The sequence below is a fragment of the Peromyscus eremicus genome, chromosome 8b (genome assembly GCF_949786415.1).
Source record: "Peromyscus eremicus chromosome 8b, PerEre_H2_v1, whole genome shotgun sequence".
Classification (NCBI taxonomy): Eukaryota; Metazoa; Chordata; class Mammalia; order Rodentia; family Cricetidae; genus Peromyscus; species Peromyscus eremicus.
Genome location: NC_081424.1, coordinates 13,571,987 through 13,590,246, shown reverse-complemented (window position 1 = coordinate 13,590,246; position 18,260 = coordinate 13,571,987). Strand labels below are relative to the sequence as shown.

Sequence of the window (18,260 nt, the reverse complement as noted above, 5' to 3'; positions counted from 1 at the left end):
TCAGAAAGCCCAATTTGTTTTTCACAGTATCAGGAAGTATTTTATCTAAAACAATGGTTTCTATTTTATTATAATTTTTTTATACCAATGTGTGGGATCACTTCTAGCAATTTGTCGAAATTAAGAGAGAGCCTGGCATGGTGATACACACATGTAATCCTAGTGTGTCTGACATGCAGGAGAACTGCATGGTCCAGCCTGGGCTACACAGTGAGAGCCAATGTAGAGTGAAAGAGTGGTTCCCATCGCCTTGCTTTACTCATGGCTTCCTTCTGCAGACCTTTGCACACTGTGAACGCCTCAGGAAAGACTGTACATATCTTTTTATATTTATGCTTTATGTTTTCATACTCTGTTTAAATGCTGGAAAAGGAGGTCCTAGGAATGGAAGAGCACAGTGTATGATGTCTGTGGACTTTTGGGGGTAGTTTTTATTAAAACTGAAAAGACTGATTTGCTGTTTGAGTAATAATATGTTTGTATTCAAGAGAATCACAACTTAGACATCTAGTCACGTTTAAAATGAAAAATTTAAAGGCAAATGTTTATCACATCACCATTTGTACACCGAGCAGAACATGCTAGGCTTGCTATCGTCATCTGAATTTGGTAGTAAATGGTCTTTATCTATGGAAATTATTCAAGTCTCCATAATCTTTGGAATCTTTTATGTTGTTTTTAGTTACAATTTATAGTTCTGATCCATTGGTTGGTTTAATCCTTCAAGGAAATAATTTTTGGGAAAAAATTCAAGAAAAAAAGAATCTATTGTATGCTTTGTTTATTAATATTTTATGTTTCTTTTGCTAAATAAGTATTCTAATTTTGGTTTTATATTGGTAATTTAGTTTTTTTATAGTATTTGGTTTAAAAATTGCAATATACAGTTATTAACAGTAGTCACAGACATTCCATTTTCTCCTTCCTAGAAGAATCTTAACTGATACTCAGAACGTGGCAATGAAGACTATAGATACATTTATAGTATCATCTTTAAGAATCTAGCCAGGCAGTGGTGGCACACGCCTTTAATCCCATTACTCGGTAGGCAGAGCCTCTCTGTGAGTTTGAGGCCAGCCCGAGTTCCAGGACAGTCACCAAGACTACACAGAGAAACCCTGTCTTGGAAAACCAAAAAAAATAAAATAAAGAATCTTGCTTTCCTTCTAATTATCATGTGATAGGATCTGATGGACTGCATTGCCAAGTACAGGATAAAATTTAAATTATGTCTTTCTATATCTATAGAAAATGTTTTCTTATAAATTGTTTTTTTTTTTTCCATTATATGTGAAATCCTTATATGGTATCTGTGTGTATATTACATAATTATAGGGATATGCTCAAGAAATTAGTTGTATTTAAAATTTTTCAGGCATTCATTTTTGTTTTATTAGAATATTTTTTAGAAACTTCTGATGTTACAAATATAGCAACTGAAGAATGACTCATTCTTTCTGTTTTAAATCCATTAAATAAAATCTTCAATCTTTTATAGCCACTCTAGTTTTTTGATTCTATGACATGAATGACTTGGCCTTCAACTTTCCTGCCTGTGTTTGGCTCTATAGAATCCTGAGCTCAGAAAATGTATCTCCTGGTTCTCTGCAGTCTCTCTGACACACACAGGATGTGACCCAGAGCATCCGCCACTGAAATGACCCTTCACTGGGGCAGTCAAACTGGACCGTAATCATTTTAGACTTGTTGGGAACACAGCATCTCTTGTCCAGGCATAGTCCACAGAAAATGGGTCTGTAACTCTGCGTACTTGAGCATCCAGAAAAGACAAACTTTTCAGCTTTGGAGAGCTGGAAAGTGGGTTGACAGGTTTTTCCTCTGGGGATCTGAAAAGATAAAAAAGTTACAAAGTCATTCTTTGAGTTGGCTTACACTAACTTAAGAATTTCATGACAGATACTAGATACAGTTCTTTCTTGGGCACTAATAGTAGTAGTTGTTTGTGACAGCTAAGGTCTTCTTCTCTGTAAATACATGAATTTGAGGCCAGCATGGACTACATAGTGAGTTCCAGGACAGTATAGAGAGACCTTGTTTCCAAAACTGAATTAAAAAAAAGATAATTCTCTTGCCTCAATCAAAAAATCAGACCAGCTCTACACTTTTGTGCCAGCTGTAGAATAACATGTCCTTTGGTAAGTTTAACATGTGCAGAGCATTTTGGTGTGATCCTCCTCCAAGCCAGCCAGTCATGTAACTATAATCAGAACATCTGTTTTCATAGCTATGGTATAACAACCGGAATTTTATGTTCAATACTGTGGTTCCACTTCTACAATTAGTATAAACAAGAAAAAAGTTAGAATCCAAGAAGTATCTATTCCGAAGGAACGGTATGCATGGTGGGTTACAAGAAACTGGGCTACTCAAGACCCATATTTTTTGTTTGGTTGGCTGGTTTTTTGTTTTTTGAGACAAGGTTTCTCTGGCTGTTCTGGAACTTGAGCTCAGACCAGGCTGGCCTCGAACTCAGAGATCTGCCTGCCTCTCAATCCCTCCAGGCTGCAATTAAAGGAGTGCACCACCACCGCCCAGCAAGACCCACATTATTAAACTGACAGAACACCTGCAATCAGCAGGTTAATATCACTGCTATATACAAATTTTCCTGCAGAGTTGAGCTAGATCAACACCTGTTGTCCTCTGAGACAATTTGACTTTAAGAGTAGTCACAGTGAGGTGGTTTTGTTTGATGAGCTCCAAATACTGTCCCTCCCTGCAGAATGTATATACATATTTACTTTTCAGGAACTTCTTAATATTGATGCATAATTCAGTTAAATCAGTTTACACGTTACCTTCACAGCCTTTGATATATTACTGTTGCAGGGGTGAATATAGCATAGCCTCTTCTCTCTCCTCATTTCACAGTTGCTGTTTTCATTGGTTACCCTGTTAGAAATCCCCATTCCACATGTTCTGGAGCAGGGAGTCCACTTGGTTGCTTGCACAAGGCATTTTTTTTTCCAAGTAAGCGGAAGGTTCCTGTAAGCTAACATAAATGGGGGAGTGCATATGTGTGTACATGTGTACTTAACCTGGATTTAATTTTTAAACATAAAGTTGGTATCTAAACGTTGTAAGGCTTTTTGCATGAAATTATAAGTGCTTACGTTCTAAGTCACCCTTTCCTTCCTGGTACCTAAGTTCCTTTCTGTCAAGTGGGCCGTGTAGTTTCCTAGGGAATAAAGACTTTATCTTCACCCACTGATGTCATTCTGACACGCCTGTCTTCTGAGTATCAGACTGGTTCCGATCAGTGCCTGTCTTTTGTTTGCTTTTGCCTCATATTTCCAGCAGATACCAAAGTAAATGTTGGTAGGATTAAGGAATTCGGGACATTAATCAGAATAGTGTGGGTTTTCTTTCCTTAAGACATGGTTTTACTGTGTAGCTCAGACTGCCCACTAACTTGCAATCCTTCTGCCTTCCAAGCACTAGGAATATAGGTTCCATAACTGTATCACCATGACTGATATAATAATATGATCTTAGTAATTAAATTTCATGATATATTAAAAATCTAAAATAAAATCATATTTAAGAATGAGACAAGAAAATCAATCTCTTCCCCTTTAAAATCTAGTCTTAGAAAAATCTTAGTCAGGGTGAGGCCCATAGGCCTCAGTGTGTACGTGGAGGTCAGGACAACTCTATGTCATCAGTTCTGTCCTTGCCCCTTTGTGTGGAGCTCAAATTCGGGTCACCAGACTTGAACAGCAAATGTATAACAAACTGGATCAATACCACACTGTACTAAATTAGTTTTACATATAGATCATTGCAAATGTCTGTCTCATTCCCTGTTGTCAGGCCCACAGTACTCTCTGTAAGCTAGCCACATAAACCACCTGTGAAATACTTAGGCAGTGCAACTGTGGATAAATTCCAAATGGAGAAATGGAACCCCTTCACTGTCTATTGCTTAGAAGAAACAGGAAAAAAGATAATTCTTCCATAATAATTTTCCATGAAAAAACATTAGGAGATTGTTACTGTACTCAAGTGAAACAGACCTCTTGGTTCATAGTAAGTAAACAGCATAGATTTGTTACCTCAAGGCATTTCTCTAAAGTTGATGTACATTGTGGGAGCCCACAGAGGTTTCCTAGTGAGATATGAGCTTGCTTTACCTAGCAGGGCTGCATAAGGGGATGGATTAACCACATGTATGGTTACTAGGTATTTGGAAGGGTCTGCATTTGGATGTGTGGTGTGCTTTGATCTAGCAAGGGGGAGGTCTTTTGCCCTGTACCTTGGCATTCTTTTAAAAAGCCCTTTAAAAGAGACACAAGGGGCCGGTAGATTTTGATCCAGGTCCTCCTGAAGCTATCCTATGCTTCTGTCTGTCTCATCTCTACTATCTATCTACTAATGCCTTATACCTTTTTCCTCCTCATAGGAACCCTATAAAAGATGGAAGTGGCCCCCCCACAAATGGTGCCAGAACTAGGGACTTGAGTGCAGAGGAAGTTAAGTGAGAGTAGGAAAGAACCCCCACAGAAGCAGTTGGATATGTCTGGTTTTGTAGTGAAGAATAAGGGCAGTGGTATTTTATTTGGGAGCTATAACTGTAAATATAAAGCAGTATAGAAATAGGCTGCAGTGAGTACCTCTCTTTGTCTAGGTTTTTCATTCTCTCAATTTCTATTAAATAAAAATACAGGTTTAAGTATAGTAATATAGTATAGGAAAAAATCTTAGGGTAAGGTAGGATATAGGAATATAAGTGTAGGGAAAAAAAACTTAGAAAAGCAACAAGACAGAGGAGCTGTGTTTTTGGGACTGAACACAGACTCCTGGGGGAGAATTGTGGTTGAAATGCAAAAAATATTATGAGGAATACAGGCCAGAAAAGATTCCCATAGAAGCTTTTAGCCTGTGGGTGTTGATTTAGGACAGTTTAGATCTAAGCCCTGAGAAGCATGGGGTAATTTTCCCTGAGGTTGACGTGGGAAAGACAAAACCCTCCGCTCCACCAGCAGTGCCTGAGAACACTTTTACAGCATCATACCATCAGAATCAGTTTCTTCTTGGCAAAAGCCGAGTTTAGGGAATAGAGTCTTGGGGAAAATCTAGTAATTTCTCTCTAAAAAACTGAAAGCTTTTCAGGTCTTTCCTTCTCAGATCTCTTTTCTTCCTGTAAGGACAAAATTAGATTCACCTGGAAATAACATCTATCAGAAAGAGACGGTCACCTGTAATTGCCCTAGAAAAAATAAAAAACCTCTTGGAATATGGCAACCCTCTCTGCTAGTCCTGTCTCCCCTTCAAGCCAGTATTTTTTTAAGCAGCTTTAAAAAATTAAGAAGGGTGAAATTGTACCCTCAGAAGCCTGATGGCTGTCTGAGTGTTTGGTGAGAAGTGTGGAACAGAGGAATGTCAGCTCCAATGACACTCCTCCAGAGGAACTGGAGTGAAAGCCCCTGAACCAATGTTCCTGATATTGAGGTTCCATCCTGCAGTCTGGGGAAAGCAGGAGACTACTGAGGAGTTTGGGACAAAGGTTTTATCACTATTTAGTAAAAGCTGAAAGGAAACAGATCAGAGCCACACCACTTTTGTTTGACTATTGGCAAACTGATGTGAGGCGCCTTTAAGAAAGATGGTTCCTAATAGCTGCACAAGAAGTTTTTTCTGGAAGCTTTACAGAAGCTCAATACAGCAATTCTACCCTCACCCTGAGACGAGGCTTCTGGGTAGAATGAACCAGAAGTGCTGCTGTAACTGAGTAAAGTTTTAGCAATGTTTGTTTGAATTGTGGCACTCAGGGAAGCTGCAGTGAGTTTGGGTGACAGGACAGCCCCCAGCTGGCGACTGCTGTGCACACGTCTGCCGATTCCAGAACAACTGGAAGGGCCAGAGGGAAAGGTGGCTTTGGGGAGTGGCATCATCCCAAGTGTTACAGCCCCTAGCAACAGCAGTCACCAAATCCCAGGGTCAAAGGAGATGGATATGACTCTAGAGACACTGACAAATTAGGCTCTGGTTTCCAACTGTCAGGGGAACTTTATGGATGTTATCAAAACTGACTGTGAACTTCAGAAATGAAGCAGTTTTGAGTTCACCTGCAATTTTAACTGGTGATTCTTGATTTATGTACTCCATCTTATTGGAAGAAAATGTAAATAGTTCTATTAAGAGATCTGTTTTAGATATTTGCTAAAGTTTACAAGGTAATCCTATAGAGAGTATGCTTTTGAATGTAAGTTTGTAAGAAGTGCTAGTTGTAAATATGTATAGTATGCTCAAACTAGAATTATGTTGACATTAATGAACCAGGGTTTGGTGAAGCTAAGGGCCACTAAGCTTTAAGTTTGATACAGTTTATTTGATGCAGTTTACATCAAGAGTTTATTGATTTAAAAAAGGGCTTGGCACAGCTAAGGCTGTTATAGACATCTTAAGACCCATTCAAAAAAGAATATTCCATCTTGGTCATCCTCTATTCCTTTACTGGGGCATATGGCCTAGGAATTGCTGGGTTGTTCAAACTACTTGCAAGCTCTTAGTAGGGACCTAAGTCAGAGTTGAGTTAAGCTCTGTCCCCCCTCTTGCCAGAGGCTGGTAGTCAGGGACAGGCAACGTTCTTCTTGTTAGCTGCCAACCTAAGGCAAATGATGGAAAGTATATCTCCATGATGGGTAAGGTTTGTCTAACTGAAGAAGACAACCTAAGGCAGACACAGTCTATCTGAGGGGCCTGAGGGGCTCTTTACCTGGTGAGATCTGAGCTTGCTTTATTCAGCAGGGCTGCATAAGGGGGTGGATTGACGATACGTGTGGTTACTAGGTGTTTGGAAGGGTCTGCACTTGGCTATGCAGTGTGCTTTGATCTAGCAAGGGGGAGGTCTTTTGCCCTGCCCCTTGGCATTCCTTTAAAATGCCCTTTAGAAGAGACAGAAGGGGCCAGTGGATTTTGATCCAGGTCCTCCCAAAGCTATCCTGTGTTTCTGTTTCATCTCCACTCTTTCTATCTACTAACTCCTTATGCATCTGTCCTCCTCATAGGAACCCTGTAAAAGGTAGTGGTGGGCCCCCCCACAGTACATCTTAAAATTGATACTTTGGGAGTAAAGTGGTGATTTGAGCCCACAGTTACCATAGCACAGTTATACATTGAGAATATCAACTTAAAGCTGAAAAAAAAAAAGATTAAAAAAAAAACTACCACCTCAATAGAAAATATCAGTCACTTTGAAGCATGTGCCGCCCAATGAAAGTGGCATCACGATGCTGCCTTTGGTGTAGCAGTGAGATCTTGTACTTCACATAGCTGAGCAACAGCAAGTGGAGGGCAAACAACAGTTAAAGACCTCAGTGCAGGAAGCAGATTAGAAGCGTGGCACACATCTGCAATAGATAAAGGCAGCTTAGATTATTACATTGCTAATAACCCTGCGTACAGGTCACCAAGGCCTGCAGTTCAGGAATTTGTTCAGCATTTATTAAAAGGCAAAGAAATTATGAGATTAATAGAACAAAAGCTTAGTGTTGGTGAGCACTGAGGAAAGTGTGAGGGATTATGCAGTTGCTTGCTTTGTACTGACCCAGCAAAAGCTAGATTTGAATGATAGATCGTATTAGTTATTTTCACACATGCATTTTAAAAGCATATGCTTTCACTAACATTAGCAGCGAAAGCCAAATTCCTGTGTGGTCATGAATGCATCTTAACACATAAGCAAAGGAGAGTTGTGGTAGACTGAGCATGCCTTTGAAACACCGAGGTCTAAATCTCAGATACCAAAGGTAGGAGATTGGCTCACTTTTGTAGCTTCCCATTTCAGAGTTCTTAGGAACGTGAGTAATGCCATGCTGTTGGCTGAGTGATCATGTAAACCACCTGGTAAATGTTTGTCAAACTAACTGACCCAACAAGAATCCCTGAGGATGTGGGTGTTGGTTGTATTTTTAAATATCTAAAAGTCGTTTCTCTGAAAATAATTTTTACCGACTAACAACATGGTGAAGGTGAGTCTAGAGGAACTCCTATCTGGAGAATTCTCCAGCATGCAAGTACATAGTTTACACCTGCAGCCACCTGGCGCTCAGGATGAGCACTCAGGATGAGCACTCAGGAGCCTTACTTTGCATCCTGACTACATAGTGGCCTGCTTCAAAGTGAACAAGAAAACTGGAGCTGTTGCTAGTTCTGAAAATAATATTTTGAACCTCAAAATGTGTTAGTCCTCAAAAAAAAAGTTTTTAAATCAACTTTCCATTCCTGCTAGTACCATATAAAAAAACTTTGAAAATGCAGGAACTGGATGGTCAAACTTCTTGCCCATAACAGGTTACAAATGAGAGGTTTTTAGAGTACATGTGAACAGTATTTGTTCAGTTTTCCTGAGAAGGAGGTGGGGATAAAAAGAGGTATAAGATTTTAGAAGTTTCCTGATCTAGTAGGTTTTAAAAACCAGAATAATTTATCCTCAAAACCAAAATATAAAGTTTTCTTTTCAGACACTTGAAATATACCTGGCTGAGGCAAACACCACGGAGTTCTTACTGCTTGAGGTGCATAAAAGGAATCATGGAAGAACCATGGGAAGAAATCCATGAAAGCATGCCTGCTGAGGATCACCTGGTACTGCCCTGTAGCCTGCTGAGCGCCCCTGGTACTATGCTCCTGGGCTACAGTTTTGAGGATCACCTAGTACTGCTCTGTTGTAGTCTGCTGAGCGCCCCTGGGACTATGCTCCTGGGCTACAGTTTTGAGGATCACCTGGTACTGCTCTGTAGCCTGCCGCGCGCCCCTGTTGCAGTGGTCCCGGGCTACAGTTGGTTGTACCAGATCTCCTTACATCTTCAGCTGCAGAACAGTTGCTGCCAGCCAGCCTGGGTATGAAGAGGGGTGTGCATCCAATTGCACCACCCACACAGAGGCAACTGAACAGTGGATGCGGCTGAAATACTTGACCATTCTGATAATGGACCCTGTTGAACTCACATCCAACAGCCACAAGATCTGAAAAGAAAAAAGCAGCAGATTGTCAAAAAAAATAATAATAATAATAAAACTATATAGCTCGGCTAGATAGACCTAGTCCAATTATAGCTGTCTCTTATTAATGTAGTTCTTAATCCCTTAAACCACTTTGGAATCTCCTTCACAAAGCATCTACAGAAAGGTCAAAGTGGGGTGTTTGTATTTTTGTATAGGCTATAAACTCCAAATAGTCACTTCTAAAAAACCCAGAAGCTCTGCTTGGAGTAAAGGCAGCTATTAAAATCCTAAGCTTGACAGTGAGGTGGTTATAAATAAAGGGTAGATGCCTGGGGAGATAATTCTACTCAGATGCACAAATCCAGGCCAGAATGTATCCATAGGCAGTTTGGAGAAGCCATGGTTTAACTGGAGTACTGCAAAGTAACTGGAAAGTGGAGGAGACTTTGACTTCCTCCAAGGACTGTCTTGCCTTTCAGGATGAGCAACTTTCCAAATGTGCTCCACCAACCCCTTAGGAATAGCTGGTGGATTTTCAAAGAATCTGAAAAGTCAAAGCTCTTCAAGACACTGGGATGTAATAGGCTTTGTCACTGATGTGTGACATCAATGGGATGGTCAGCAATAGCTGGAACCGATTAAGCAGTACAGGAAGTGGCTGTGCTCAGTCTTTTGTGCACTTGTACTTAGAAAAATGTAAAGCAGCATTCTTGTGATATTTTATTTGTGTTCTAACAAATAAAACTTATCTGGGGATCAAAGAACCGAGAGAGCCACTAAATTAGACATAGAGGCCAGGCCGTGGTGGCACACACCTTTAATCTTATCACTCAGGAGGCAGAGATCCATCTGGATCTCTGTGAGTTCAAGGCCACACTGGGAACAGAGGCAGGCAGGGTAGCATACACCTTTAATCCCAGCACATGTCTCATGTCTTTGCTTGGGAAAGACACATGCCTTTAATCCCAGGAAGTGATGGCAGGAAGCAGAAAGGTATATAAGGTGTGAGGACCAGGGACTAGAGAATTTTTTAGAGCAGTTCAACTGAGACCCTTAGGGGTGAGGACTCAGAGGCTTTCAGTCAGGATTCACGGAAGCAGGATTGGCTGAGGAGTTGTCGAGGTGAGGTTGGCTGTGGCTTGTTCTATTCCTCTGGTCTCTCAGTTTTCACCCCAATATCTGGCTCTGGGTTTTTTATTTATAAGATCGTTTAGCAATTCAAATTACACATTCTCCTCACTAAAGTTTTCTTTGCTGTCAATCTTTTTTTTAAGAAAAATATATTGCACTCGGGAGGCAGAGGCAGGCGGATCTCTGTGAGTTCGAGGCCAGCCTGGGCTACCAAGTGAGTCCCAGGAAAGGCGCAAAGCTACGCAGAGAAACCCTGTCTCGAAAAACCAAATATATATATATATATATATATATATATATATATATATATATATATATATATATATATTATTACTACTAGCTTATATTGGATGTGTTTCATTTAAACAAACTTTAAAATTACAAACCCATTAAATATCAATTGACAAAAACCCACATTAGCAGAAGCTCTAATCCTCTGGGGTTGCTAGGACTGTAAAGAAATGCCCGGACTTTAAAACAGAAGTTTCACAATGAGTGTTCTACGTCAGAAGTCAGCAAATGTTCCATAAAGACTGAATGGCTTAGTCATTCCAGGCTGCATGGTCTCTACACTGGTTTGCTCCGTGCAGCAGGAATAGACTGTAAACGGCTGAGCTGTGTTCCCATGAGGTGTCAGCTACAGGCCAATCTGTGGTCTAGGTTTTAACCCTGGCAGTAGCTGAGGTCCCAGTTCTAGATCGCCTCCCCCATTTGCTGTTAAAGATCTCATGTTTTATGTGAAACCACTTGTGGGGAGATGCATCACAGCCAGACAGAGTAAAGGAGAAAGTGAATGCCACGTCTACCTCCTCACATTTTACATCCACAAGTCAGTTTGTTTTTACATCCAGACCAAAGTTTCCTCCCTCCCCTCCCAGTGCTCCCTGCTCCCATCCACTTCTTCTCCTTCTGAAGGAAAACATCCATGCGTTTTTTAAAGTGGATTATTTTCTCCTTTCAGGAAAGGCTGAATTCAGATTAATTTTAGACAGTATTAACAAAAGCTATCATTTTTAAGTCAGACCCTAGTTACATGATTTTTCCTATATTCTGCCATGAAAAGCTGCTACCTGAGCCAGGCTTGGTGGCACGTGCCTTTAATCCCAGCACTCAAGGCAGAGGCAGGTGGGCCTCTGTGAGTTCTAGGCCAGCATGGTCTACAGAGCGAGTTCCAGGACAGCCAGGGCTGTGTAGAGAGATTCCCGTCTCAAAAACAGAACAACAAAACAGCAAACTGAGAACTTCAAGGTAACTATGACAGGCTTTCAAACATGTCTATGAATGTCATGTTATCCAGTACAACTGAGTCAGCCCACTGGTGCACAAAAACTGCACCCATCTTGTATTTAGCTGAACTAAATTCACACCTTGAGTTAACAGTCGGGCAGGGAAATGTGTCTCAATTCAGCCTTTTCCAATGAGCCCAGAAGACACTTACGTGCACACACTCCCGTCTCGTACCTAGGTGTGTCGGCTGAGTAGTCACAGTACAACCCTTTGTGGGGGTCACAGAGGTCGGCTTCGTTACACATGTCTCCTCGTTGCTTGGCGCAGATTTTGCAGCATCCACAGCCATCCCTCACCAAGCTCACTCCAGGAGGACAACTGGGCTTCCGAGCAGGACATTTGCAGGGCCAGTGACAAACTTGTTTACGGTGACGCACTTGTGATGCTTCTCCAGCCCCTCCTCCAGGGGTCGTGTCTGGTGACACAGTGCCCTGCGTCCTGCAGCAGAGCTTCATTTGATGATAAAGGTGATGTTAGAAAAGGTTCCTGAGACAACTCTTAGGTCTGTAGGAGATGTGTGCCAAAGAGGTGGTGAGCTACAATATTATTAGTATTTGACAGTCTGGTGAGTTACAGTATCAGTATTTGATGTGGCCACTCCCTGACTCCTCACTGGGTTTCTAAAACATCTCTCTTTCCTCTTCCTCCTCTACACCGCTCCTCAGTCTCCAAGCTGCTTTGTTTTCATCCTCCTGAGCTCGGCACTGAAGCCTCTTGGTAAGTTCTCTCCTTTCCCCTCACTTCATCTCATCTCCCAACCAGCTCGCTCTTCTGAACTCACTGCTTAACTGCCCCACTTAGATGGTAAATAGCCAGAGGGAACTTCCCATTTTCCCCCAGTCATCTTTTTTCCATCTACCCATTTCCCTATTTGAGCAAATGTCCATTGCAATTTTCCAAAATACCTTGTGTATTGGATCATGCTGAACTCATATTTTAGCATCCAATTTCATTGATAAATCTTGTTGATCATGCCTTTAAAATATATCACCTTTGGGGGCCCACAGAGGCTCCCTAGTAAGGCCTTACTCAAGGTCAGAGGTACCAGGAGTTTTGAAGGGTCTACATTTGTTGGTATTTTATGCCTCAGCCTAGGGAGGGGGAGGTCCTTTGCCCCTCCCTTTGATGATGTATAAAAGGCCCATTATGAATAAAGTCAGGCGACTGAGTATTGACCCAGGGCCCTCCCGAAGCTATCCTATGTCTCTGTCTTTCTCATCGTCGTCTCTATCTCTATTTCTATCTAATACTTCTCGATTCCTCACTCCTCCCTCAAGAACCCTTCAACAGGTTGGAGCTGGCCTCCGACAATCACCACCATTACCCCCTGGCCTCCGAATCCTCACTCCTACTACTGTGATCCAACCCACTATTAGTTTTCACTTGGATGATTAGAAAAGCCACCTATACAGTCACCTTTAGTCAGCAGCCACAATGACTTTTTAATAAGTCAGTTCATGTCACTCTGTGTTCACAGGGCATGAGTCCCTCGTGCTTCTGGATGAAACCCTTTCCCCTGGTTTTGTTATACCTGACCATCCCCGATCTCCTGGCCTGTTAGCCTGTGCTGGACTGTACCTTAGACACTTCGCTGTCACGTTGCTCGTTTCTCAATACTACCACCTCTCAGTCTCATTCCCCACCCCATCTTCAGTTTCCTCCCTATGTTATGCACCTTCAAAACCGAATTCCTGGCAGAGACTGCCCCCCTGACCTAGAGGCCCACACAGCTGACTACCCAATGGGCATGGATACCCAAATGTCCTCTAGGAAAAACGGGTTCAAAACTCATCTTTCACCCAGACGATACTTGGAGTCATCCAGGCCAAGCTCCTCTCCCGCACATCATAGCCATGCCATGGCTAATCCTGCTTATTATATTGTCCTCATGCTCTTAGATCTATTCTTTCTTATTTCACAGATACTAAATGCCATACTATATGACTGTATTACTCCTTAAAGTCCCCCAGTGGCCCCCACTGTCTGCCACTTACAGTGCAAACTTCTGAACATGGGACCTTCAAGTCTGTCCCCGCCATACCTATCTCAATGGTCTCCTTCTATGCCCTGCTGTTTATGAGATGCCACATTCTCATCCCTGCTTCTCCTGTTGCTCCCTGTTATGCTTTGAATTTGAAAATGTCAACCACGGACTGTTTTGAAAACGTGGCCCTCAGCTTGTGATGCTGTTTTTGGAGGTTCTGAAAAATTTGGGAGGTGCGAAGGCCTAGCTGGAGAAAATATGCCGCTGGGGAGTATGGGCACATTTATCCCTTTATCCCTGCCTGCGTCCCATCTGGCTTCCTGCTTCTGGGTCCGCTGTAATGTGAGCAGCCTCTTCCATCATGCTATGAACTGTTTTACCACCATGAAGGGCAGAGACTCCCGAAACCGTGAGCCAAATTGTTTCCGTCAGGCATTTTGGCCACAGCAGAGCAAAGGTGGCTAATACACTCCCTCCTGTAATGTCCACTCTCCAAACTGTCCACCTGGAAATGTTTATTTTTCCCAGTCTTGAAATATTTTTAGACCATCCCAGAAATTAAAGAGTAACACAGGGGAAATCCATGAATAAAAGAGAAATTCATGCTAGTAGCCTGAGAAGAGGGAAAGTCTACATACAGGAGAACAGAGCTGACTCAGCGGAAGAGGCAAGAAGGAGGGGTAAAGGTGCCCAGAGAAGATGCTAGAAGAAAAAAAAAAACCAAACTGTCAACCTAGAATTCTGTGCCTAGTGAAACCAGCATAAACAGAAGCAAACGGGGCTGAGGAGATGGTTCAATGGGCAGTTTTTACTGCAAATATGACAGGAATTCAGAACCTGTGTAAACCAGATGTGATGCAGAGCATGCATCTGGACTCCCAGCATGCCAAATGGGGGAGCTAACAGGACAGTCCCAGAAGCCATGGGCCGCCTGACCTGTCTTAAGCATCAGTAAACAGAAAAACTACCTCGACCAAGGTGGAGGGTGAGGATGGACACCCAAAGTGACATTCACACAAACATGCACAAAGATATTTTTTTAGTGAATGTGGAATAAAAATTTCCAGATAAACAAAACTGTTTTGTTGGTTGGTCGATTTGCTGTTGTGTTTCTGGCTTAGGTTTCTTTTTTTTTGGGGGGGGGGTGTTGTTTTTTGTTTTTCTTAGCAGACTCACCTCACAAAAAAAAAATCAAAGGAAATTATAATAGATTGTGATGCAAAAGTACAAAAAGTAGGACTCACAAAAAAAGAAAATATGTTGAGACTATAAGGAATTTTACATATTTTTTCTTTTCAGACATTTTGTTTCAAAAGCAAAGTCTTGAGACCACAAAAATGATGCAAGAGAATGCTCTACAAACAGATCTGAGCTTCAGGATAGAGCTGTGGTCTTAAATAGTTTCCTGTTATTTGGTCTTTGAGTATCAGTCCTTTGTGAAATGGGATTAATACACACTTGGTTCAGTTGTTCTGAGTCAAGGTGATTAAGATATTGACTAGCAAAGTGTCTGAAATCAACCCTTGGTTATGTTTGGAAGTGTGCCTTAGAAAAGCTCGGTCTAGGGGTAGACATGGGAGAATCAGTCCCCAGGCTTGCTGACAGCCAGTCTAGAAACTACAAGTGCCAGCTTCAGTGAGAAACCCTGGCTCAAAAAAACAAGGTGGCCAGGCGGTGGTGGCACACGCCTTTAATCCTAACACTCGAGAGGCAAAGGCAGGTGGATCTCTGTGAGTTCGAGGCCAGCCTGGTCTACAGAGCAAGGTCTAGGACAGGCTCCAAAGCTACCCAGAGAAATCCTGTCTCAAAAAAAAAAAAAAAAAAAAGTGACAGAGACAGGCACTCGATGCTGAACTCTGACCACCTACACACATGTGCACACATGTTTGCCACAAGTACACACACAAGCCTGGTCACCATTGTTCAGAATTTATCACGAGTGTGCTGACCTGGTCCACGGATCCACACATTCGTGGATTTTCAGGTGAATGGACGAGAAGGTGGTACCTTACTAAAGTACAACATTGGGGGTGTGCCATTACAGCTTTTCTCCTGCCTCTTCCTCTGACTTCCCCCTCTGCTTCTGACATAAGTTGCCTTCTCTGTCGCATGCTTCTGCTACCATGGTGTGTCTCCTCAGAGGCTGAAATGAGCCAGCCAACAACCGTGGACTAAAACCTCTGACACTGCGAGCCAAAGTCAACCTTCCCTTCCCTTGGTTGTTTTTCTTGGGTTTTTTATCCCAATGACTAAGAGGGGGGGAAAATCAGTAATGCAAAAATAAGCACAAAGTGATATTTTCTGCTCTAGGCCCAGTATCTTTTTATGTGTGCACTTGTTTTCTATTCTGCGCATAGCTCTCTGTGCTGGAATATTTACTGTTTAAGAACACGTCCTAGCCCTCCGTTGACAATAACCACCTGCCTCCTCCCAGAATGTAGAGCAGGAGAGCTGGTTGCACAGCGGCTGAAGAAATGTGTTCCAACTGTGAGAAGGGGAAGAACCCCACCCCGACATCCTCCTAGGGATCCCTTTGAAACTTTACATCCTTCAACAGAGTAACAACTTCCCCTGTAAGCTGAAATACCTCTGCTGCCCAGGCCAGAATCCGCTCTTAACTCCTCATCCGTGCATGTTTTCTAAGTGACTCTGGAAGAGGTCAGAGCTCTGTCCTCCGTTCCAGCAGTGACCTTCACCATGTAAATAAGTCAATAAATAAGTCACCCTGCTTTAACTGTCTCATTTAAAAACACTAACACACTGAATTGCTCATATTAAATTAAACTTCCTTTGATCTGCCCTCTGAAATAGTTGGAGCTTCCATGGACAGTCACTCACAAAAATGAGAGCCCTGAGGCTTGAGAAAAGACAAAGTAATAGTACATTTTTAAAAACTAAATGTTCTTTGCTAAGTGCCCCTTTCAAACAAGGACAGGCTTAGCTGGAAAAAAAAAATCATTGCACAAAACTGTTTTTCCAGGGGCTCTTTGCACACTGCAAGCTGTGGAAAGATGATCCTGCGCCTCTACCCCGCATTAAGGGACAGTGTTTAGGGCTGTGGCTGCCAGCATTACCCATCCGAGAGCTGGGGCTGGGCTCTGTAAACTGATACAAGGTAACGTTTGTAAGTAGATACAAGGTAACGTTTGTGGATTGTTCACGCATCGCAAGCTTCGGAGGGTACACCTCAAAGGGGGAAATGTCGAGCATCTTTCACAAAGCTCTTGAGCTAAATTAAACAGAACTTTCTGGAAAGGAAAATGGCTCCCCATTTCTCACGAAATAATTACCCGCATCTTTCCCCATTCCCATCTTGCCGTTTTACTTTGGGTCTGAAGAAGTACAGCCGAAGCCTTGGTGTTAAACAAAGACTTACCTGTGCTAGTCCAGTAATGAGCAGAGTACCGAAGAGGAGCCCGTGCATGATCCCGGAACGTGGGAGGATGGAGAGATGGAGGAGCACTGGCGAGTCCTTGCTTAGGGCACAAAGCTCCCCTGTGTCCTGCACAGGGAACCAAGTCTCCACCTCCCGGGCTTCCCACTCCCAGGCTGCACTTTCCCTCTGAGGATCCATTCCGGTGCCCTGCCTTATTTCATGTGACTTCTAGCAGTACTTCAGTCTGCACAGTTCGTCACGAGAGCCCAGCACCTTCCTGCAAATAAACTCTGTAAAATCAAGCGGAGGCTTCTCTCTGAGGGAGGGCTGGCGCTCTGTTCTTGAGGTCTGAGCCTGTCTTCCAGGAGGTGGGTGGCCTTAGACACCTTCCCTCCCTGTCCTTGGTCTCTGTGATTCCTCTGCTGGGTGCTGCTATGGTCCCTCCCCTTTAGGTACCACCTGAGTGTCATGTTCTAGAAACCTTTCCTGAGCGGGTAGCCCCCACCTCACCGTCTCTGAGCTCACCTCACCCCTGTCCTCTACTCCAACACATATCTCATCCCTGGGAACCGGTAACCAGTACACCTAGATGGGTGTGGGTGGACTCCCATAGTGCATTGCCTCAGCGAGGCCCCTTTCTGCCGTCACAGTTCCGTGGAAGACGACAGGGAAGTTAACTCCAGATTTTTCCCAGCCTAGGACCAAACATTCACATTCATAGAAATAGTAGGATTTTTAAAACTTACCAAGCTCTACAAAGATACATATTAATATGTACAACTTTATGTTTGTATGTATCAGTTAAAACAACCTTTAAAAAAAATCTAAAAAGTTCAGTTTTTATGAATTTATACCATTTCCCTCCACCTATCCTTCCCCACATGTGGTCACCAGCCTGTCCCCTCTTGTCCCTAGGACCTCTGTGTACCCTTCTTGCCCTTCCTTCTTTCTCTACCAGAGCCTTGCTTTCTTGAGGACCCAGCAGTCAAAACATCTTCCTGTGCCTGTTCATCCCGGCCTGTCCCCTAGCCCGCTCCTGGTGTCCCTCTTATCCTGAGATCATGGCTCACCTCTTTGAGCATGAAAGTAGCACATAAGTAAGGCCTCCCACGGTGAGCGCTGGGAGTCTGATGTTCCCACCGGCAGTGCTATCAGCTTGTACACAAACACAGACAGCCCACAGCTACACACACACACACACACACACACACACACACACACACACACTAACACACACACACACACACCGGACCACCCAGACGACACCCCATGCTGCGGCAGCTCTGAGGCCTCCGATCAGTTACTTTTCTCTTCACTTTGATAAAATGCCTGAGAAAAGCGACTTACGGAAGAAGAGCTTCCATGCACAGTCCATCAAGGCACGGAAGTCAGGCAGGAGCGTGGGGCCTCAGTTCACATTGCAGTCACAGTCGGGAAGTAGAGATAGAAAGTCAGAGCTCATTTTGCTTCCTCCTTTTTATCCAGCCCAGGTCGCCAGTCCATGCCTGTGTT

General features: G+C 42.9%; 1 protein-coding gene across 1 annotated transcript; it reads right to left on the bottom strand.

Moving 5' to 3' along the window:
- Positions 1–24: 24 nt before the first annotated feature.
- On the bottom strand, positions 25–16,876 carry Ccn6 (cellular communication network factor 6). Its single transcript, XM_059272535.1, has 5 exons — positions 16,749–16,876; positions 11,540–11,837; positions 8,749–8,991; positions 2,820–3,013; positions 25–1,847 (listed from the first exon to the last, which is right to left on the bottom strand). Exons 1-5 carry the CDS (start codon positions 16,794–16,796, stop codon positions 1,566–1,568), a joined length of 1,065 nt encoding a protein of 354 aa, XP_059128518.1. The 5' UTR covers positions 16,797–16,876; the 3' UTR covers positions 25–1,565.
- Between the last annotated feature and the right edge of the window lie 1,384 nt (positions 16,877–18,260).